Genomic DNA, 7692 nt, shown 5'->3' with positions numbered 1-7692 from the left:
AGAGACTAATTTGAATACGAGTCACACAAGTCAACAAAATAAAATGATTAATAAACTGTTGAAACATCGTGCTGTTGCGAGGGGCTCGTCTAGGCCACGAGAGGCTCGACGATAAATTCCGTGGCATGAAGTGGAATTTCTGGCTCTTTGACTGGCAATCAGAGGCCGTGCCTGTTAACGTAGTCGTGCCTACATAGATAGTTATGCCTGATTGGTCCACGAGCAGATAAACATGTTTTTTTTTGTATAACACTGATCTCGTCGTTATTGCGTCGTCTAAGGACAACCGCATTTATATAAAACGGTGGAGTATCGTGGAAATCTCCGTATATTTTGTCTCAACGAAAGAGACGCCGTGCCCCAAAGAATTTCACGTATTGGCGTCATGAAGGACGAGCTTAAGGTAATGAAGCTATTGATTTCGATATCAATTAAGCAATTTTTTCAAAAAATTTAATTCTGTAGTTTTTATTTTTGTCATATTAAGAATTATTGTATCGTTGTATTGTCAAAATAATAGCTAGAAAATCATATAATGAGTATTCTGCGAATAGTCTAAACTTTTTCATATGATATATTTTTAGAATTTAAAATAGCATTATTCTATTTTAAATAAATGTATAAAAGTATACAAATTATATTTGGAACATAATTTTAATATAGAAAAAAAAACCTGCAAAAAAAAGCTTGATAGAAAACTAATGTATTAATCTAATAAGAAAAGATAGTATGATGTTATATCGAGAAATGATATGTATCTTTTAGTATCTTACGGGTTTCGGCTGTGAGTTCTCCAGTGAGGATGTGCGCTGTCCAGGGGCACTACCTATTGGGCAGAATAATCCGCAGAAATGTCCATACAATCTTTATGCCGAACAATTGTCCGGAACAGCATTCACCGGTGAGTAAAATCACGCGTTTTGTTCGTATAACTTTTCCGACATTCTTGGAGCAGTGTGTTAAAAAATAATTCGTACTTTGATTATACATTGCAAATTCGAAACTTTCCATGGTTTCTGCTTATCACACGACTGTCTGAAATCAAAATTTAGAAAAATAGTGTATTTTAGAATCAAATTTTAAAAAATTTAAAAATTAACTACGGTTAAAGAATGTATCATAAAATTGAAATAGTGAAATAAATGAAAAGTTATATTTTTGTTTGAGGAAGATAAATTTAGTTTGGAGCGATTACATTCCTATCATGTTTCTTTAACTTAACACGTGGCATTCTTATCAGACTTTGATAAGATGATAAGTAAAGCATTAAAACATCACGAATCACTATTTTGCAACAATATCATTGTAATTATGAATTAGTTGTTCGAATAATTTTTTCTCGTCGCTAATATAATATTTTATTATGTAATATCATTTTTGAAATGACGCTATTGTTTTTATTTCTTAGTTCCGAGAAATCAAAATAAAAGATCGTGGCTCTATCGAATAAAACCGTCTGTCGTTCATAAACCATTCAAGCCCTTTACTCGAGCTTGCGGTATCGAATCTTTTGTAACGGACGACTGGAACAAGACATATCCTAATCCCAATCAGGTAAATTTTCGCCATATCAAATTTAAGAGTTTATTATAATAATAAACTAACTATAATAAATTAACTAAATAATTAATCTAAATTCAGTTTGCACAATTTTGAGATTAAATTTTTCAAATTAAAAAAGCAAAATAAATTTATCTGCTGCACTGAAATCTTGAAGGATTGAAACTTAAAAGACTAGTGTCTGCGAAGCTAATCGCACATGTTTTAGTTAAGATGGAAGACTTTTGACGTCCCAAGTCGACGAGATACTGAAGTCGATTTTATCGAGGGTCTTTATACTCTATGTGGTGCCGGCGATCCCAAAATGCGCCAGGGCGTCGCGATTCATGTGTATCTGTGCAATGCTTCTATGAAAGATAGAGCTTTCTATAACGCCGATGGTGATTTTCTCATTGGTGAGCAGTAATAGAAAGGCCACGTTTTATTTTCCTTAAAATTTTATTTCCTTTAAATATTTATATTAAAACGAAGTACTGATTGTGTGATTGCATGCAGTGCCGCAATTGGGCGCTCTGCAGATCACCACTGAGTTCGGAAAGATGCGATGCGAGCCGAATGAGATATGCGTCATTCAGCAGGGTATGCGATTCTCCGTGACCGTTTTTGGTCCATCCAGGGGTTACATTCTCGAGGTCTTCGATAATCATTTTCAGCTGCCGGAATTGGGGCCGATAGGTAATCGTCAATTTGAATGATTGAGCGTAAAAGTTGCAATTATCTATACACTTTTAGAAATTTTAAAAAATTAATCCAAGCTTATAATTTTCAATATCAAATTTTAAACTCTTTGCATTTGACTTTTGAGATGAAATTCATCCGTAAAATAATAATAATAAATTAAATGAAATTAATCCGTAAAAAAATAATAATAAATAAAATGAAGTTAATCCGTAAAAAAATAATATGATGTGCGATTATATAAATATATATGTATATCGCATTGTTGAAGAACTAAATTTTTTTAATCAAAAACTCAATAAATTAATGTTTATTTTAACGAGCAAATTAATGAGCCGGACTGATGACTAGGAGCAAACGGCCTGGCGAGTCCGAGAGATTTTCAGACACCGGTAGCTTGGTACGAGGATCGCGAGATCGACTACGAGATCGTATGTAAATATCAGGGAAAGCTGTTTACGGCTGATCAAGGTCACAGTCCCTTCGACGTCGTCGCATGGCATGGCAATTACGTACCATACAAATATGATCTCGATAGATTCATGGTTATCAACTCGGTCTCCTTTGATCATTGCGTGAGTAAATCTTCAAGATCATAAATATCCAAGAAAGTTCTGAAAAGAAATTTCTGCACGTGTGAAATTTCTCTGTGAAATATACGTTAACTAAAATTTCTATGTATACAATACAGGAAAAGTATGTAATTGAATATTATCTTTACAATGCGCTACGTTTCTCTCTTCTTTAATCTTTTTTAATAAAAATTTATTTTAATATAAAATTTTTGCGTTTAATATTATATGAATATATGTATAACAAATAAGTATTTTATATATTCTTTAAATTCCATTATGACATTCTCGAAATGAATAATTCATTTAATTCTACAGGATCCGTCCATTTTTACTGTACTGACGTGCCCCACTAATAAACCTGGAACTGCCGCAGCCGACTTCGTGATTTTTCCACCCCGATGGTCCGTGCAGGAGCATACTTTTCGGCCCCCTTACTATCATCGTAAGTAGAAAGTAGTAATATATTTCTTTTGCATTTTTATACAAGTGTCGACGCTAGTTGAAATAAGGACAAGACCCGGCAGGCATATTATAATTCCTTTTTATCTAAATTAATATGTAAACAAAATTACTAAATGCCTAGCAAGATTATTGAAATATTATTTGTCCGCCGCAAATGTCTAATATCGCATTTAAACTTTCATTTAAACAAAAAGACAACGTAAGTTTGACAAGTAATGAACGAATATAAGACATCAAAATGTTTTAGATATTTAAGACGTTTTTTTTAATCTTTCTTTTAATCATCCTCTTTTTGTATTATTTGATCATTTGTAATTATGTGATAATGTTTGAGCTACAGCTTCATCAATTTGTGATACGTTTACTGAATACGATATAATAAATATAGTACAATAAATAATACAATATTAAAATTGCAAAATCTTTTGCTCCGATATCGAGGAATATATGTGGCAAGAGTTCGAGCGAATATTCCACCGAACTCAACTCGGTGGCATCTTCGTTCCGGAAGAGCGCTCCTGAAAATTGTGCAACCGAGTTGGCACAGAGAAAACTCGAAATTTTTCCCAATCGCACAATGTCTCTTTCTTCGATAAGTCGTTTCACCGATTTTCTATCTTCACAATTCGATCGATTATAAGAGGAAACGGGTCACTTTCGTTTGATGTCGCAGTCGCCCTTGTAGTCACCGTTGCTATTGTGTTTCACTACATTATTGCGCTCTTGTTGAGAAAGTTTGTTGTATGCAAAGAGAAAGACGTTCAGGTATAATGCTTATCGATGAGAACGCATCCTTCGGGTTAAGTAATTGAAAACTATAAGAAGCGATTATTATCAGAGCCCTGAGAGCGTCCATTCCGTTGTATAAATTACACGCGAAATTATAGGATTGATTAAGATAATTGTGATGATGAATTAAACGCGTGATGGTATTTTTCAATCATAAAATTAATACTGATTATATCGAGGATTTTATTGAAAGCCGACAACGATGAATTCTCTTTGCTTGTTACGGAGAAAGTAATTATTATTTTTATCATGGAATATTGAATGTGTAAATATGTAGTTATTAAAAAAATTTGTGAAATTTATTCGATAAATAATCATCGTGAAATCGGTAAAAAATTATTATACAAAAATAACTGGTAATTATATCTTTGCAAAATATTAATATTTTGTCAAATAATTATTTGTCAATATAAATAATTTAATATACATTTTATAAAAAAAGATTTTATAAATTCCATTATTCTAAAAAAGAAAAAAAAAGAAAGAGTTATTTTAAAAAAGCAAGTAAAAAAATAAAAATAATAAAAAAATTGGTGTTAAATCACATAATTGTAGAAAATTATTGTTGATTTTTTTTCTAAAATAATTCAATGACATTTTAAACTAGTAATTAAACTAGTAATTATAATTATTTACTTGTTTCTTAAAAATAACTTTACTTTTTTTTTCTATATATATATGTATGTATGTATCACATATTGAGACATTTTTTAATTTGTTAATACGATATTATATTACAATATAAAACTCATAATACATATCTCAAAACAGTGGCGAGCGTCAGTAAGAGTAGCCGCTCGCTGCTTTCCCTGAGATTTGATAACCAGTATAGCAGCGTGTTTTCAATGCGGGCCATTCTCCACGTTAATGAATAAGTCGGCAGCGCGTAGAGAGCGATAATATGCAAAATGCGTGGAACTTGCATTGCAGATTCTTTCGGTGCGTTTCATTATACGATCGCGAATCGTCATGACACGCAATATGCGTTTGTTTCGCATATCGATTTTTCAATGATACATCAGTTTGTCAAGGATAAAAATCAACGGTGGCGGGTCGACTCATCATTTAAATAATTTATTTGATATCATGTCAATAACATGTCGAATTTCGCGAAAATATTTGTCAAATATCAGACATTTTCGAAATTAAATCGTTATTTAACGCGGAAGAATTTTATTAGCGGCGTAAACCAAGGATTGAAAGTTCCGTTATATTTTGCGAATTAATTTACATAATTGAGCAATTGATTCGGTAATGGCTTCTTTTGAAACGTTATTAACTGAAATAATTTGTATTTATAAAAAATAATATATATGTTTTTTTTACTATATCTTGTTTCTCTCAGTCTTATTTTAAATACAATAATTTATGTTATACAATGCATACTGCTTATATCAAATGGAAATGTTATTCATGTGATAGCATTTTAATTTTACAAAACAGTTTAGATTAGATTGTGTTTTTCTTGGACAAACTATTATTTTGTTTCTATGCACGACTAAACTTTTTAAATTAAAATTATTAAAATTGTACACAATTTTATTATTATTTAATTCCATTTTTTATAATATTAAGAAAATAATAAATTTTTGAAAAAAGGATACTCACACACAGTCAGTTTTCAATAAAATTAGAAGTAACATTAGAAATAAAATGATCAGCTATTGGCTCTATAATTAATAATAAATAATATAATTATCATAAAAATGTTAATTATTATTTTATCTATTTAATATTATCTCTCCTTTTTTAATTAATCTGTTTGATAGTAATGATTTCTTTATATTGATAAATTTATTATTATATAAATTATTAAGAAAAATAAATTTCTGATAAAACTTTGCTTTATAATTCTTAGGAAATTGCATGAGCGAATTTATGGGGCTGATAAAGGGTCGTTACGAGGCGAAAGAGAACGGTTTCTCCGCTGGTGGTGCATCATTACATTCTGTCATGACTCCGCACGGTCCTGATAGGCAATGCTTCGAGACCGCAACCAAAAACGAGCTGGCACCGGAGCGGATCGGCGACGGTATGCAGGCATTTATGTTCGAGACTTCGTACAGTATGGCCGTGACGGAATGGGCGGGCAAGTTTTGTAACAAGCTAGACGACGACTACTACGAATGCTGGCAGGGTCTACGGAAGCACTTCGATCCTATCGCCAATTAAAAATCGACCAGAATGCGGCGATCAATGCGTCTCCATCTTAATGCATTTGCGAGTGACCGTTGTCAGTGAGATAAATCTTCATTTTTTATATTTTTGATATTTTTCATTTTTTATATCAAATTTATTGATATCATGATTTTTAGATAACATGTGTTTACTCTCTTTATGTGTTTACTCTCTTTGTGCTGATTTATTTTGATGAGAAAGAAAGTCTTTTTCTTTCAGAGTGTATTTTTCCTTTCACTAATGATTGCATCTCATCTCAAGAGCTTTTTAAATATTTTTTATATATAATTATATCTCCTTATATTATTAAGTCCTGTTACGATCCTTTTCTCTTACAAGAAATTTTTTCATAGCGTGTCGCGTCCAAAAGATATCGTGCAAAACTATAAAATTATCTGGTGCGTGCAGTTGCAAATTGATTATAAATTCGTTACATCGACAATATCGCGTTTGCACGAAGAGCGTGTTACTGAGTGCAAAGAACTTTTAATCACATTTAGCTCCTACTAAGACACTCAATACGATTTGACGAAAGTATGTTAGATAAAGAAGCGATATATATATATGGTGTCCCGAAACTTTTATAACAGCAAAATAATTTGCAAAAAAACTTAGAGTTTGAAATATATTTTCAATTAAAAGAACCAACGTAATTAAACTTTAAATGAAAAACGCTTTAATTAAAAAAAAAAAAAATGCATTTTGAAAAAAGAAAACCATATAATTTTAATCAAATTATATCGAACATATTAATGTTGAAGGTAATATAAGATTTTTTAATATAGCAGAATTTTTAATTATGATTAATCAACAAATCCATCGAAAAACAAAAATGTTTTGTCATTGTTTGTAAAAATTACTTTAAGATTGCAACATATATTATAATTATAAGCAATTTTTATCTCTAGTAGCACAATTTGCAATAAATTTCATCTTATCTAAAATCTGACGTTTATGAAATCAATTGTGAAGATAAATATGAATCATACTATTTTTATGTCGCCGAATGATTAATATGCCAAATGATTTTGTTATTAAATTATTTCCCTTAACACATATCAAACTTTATCTTTTCTTTTATAACATGTATCTCATTTTCTGCAAAATTGATAAAATAAAAGTTTAAATTATAAAAATAAAAAATAATGCCGTTATTTTTTTTCTTATTCTAATTATATCTTATATTTAATTTCTATAATTTTTTATAAAAGTTTTTAAAATTGTTTTAATGTTGCAACTTTGTTTCTTTATCTTATCAAAATCTGGGGAAATTTATCTTTATCTTTAATTAAATTTTTACATTTATGCTTTGCAAATACGTATTGCATTTATATATATTAATTATAATTAAAAAATATATTTCAACATTGAGAAGATAATATAATGATAATATGCAATTTTTCTCTCTTTGGTTTTCTTCTTGATGTAGGTTGTGTAATCATTTTTTGTT

At 30.3% G+C, this 7692-nt stretch overlaps 1 protein-coding gene across 1 annotated transcript; it reads left to right on the top strand.

Annotated features, from left to right (window-relative positions):
* The first annotated feature begins 268 nt into the window (after positions 1-268).
* LOC126858860 (homogentisate 1,2-dioxygenase) lies at positions 269-7271 on the top strand. The gene is made up of 8 exons (XM_050609489.1): positions 269-403; positions 766-901; positions 1409-1554; positions 1769-1955; positions 2056-2235; positions 2590-2813; positions 3129-3255; positions 5923-7271. The coding sequence occupies exons 1-8, from the start codon at positions 386-388 to the stop codon at positions 6234-6236; spliced, it is 1332 nt and encodes a 443-aa protein (XP_050465446.1). The 5' UTR covers positions 269-385; the 3' UTR covers positions 6237-7271.
* Positions 7272-7692: the final 421 nt, after the last annotated feature.

Source organism: Cataglyphis hispanica, chromosome 1 (assembly GCF_021464435.1).
Source record: "Cataglyphis hispanica isolate Lineage 1 chromosome 1, ULB_Chis1_1.0, whole genome shotgun sequence".
Lineage (NCBI taxonomy): Eukaryota > Metazoa > Arthropoda > Insecta > Hymenoptera > Formicidae > Cataglyphis > Cataglyphis hispanica.
This window is presented reverse-complemented; position numbering and strand designations above follow the sequence as displayed.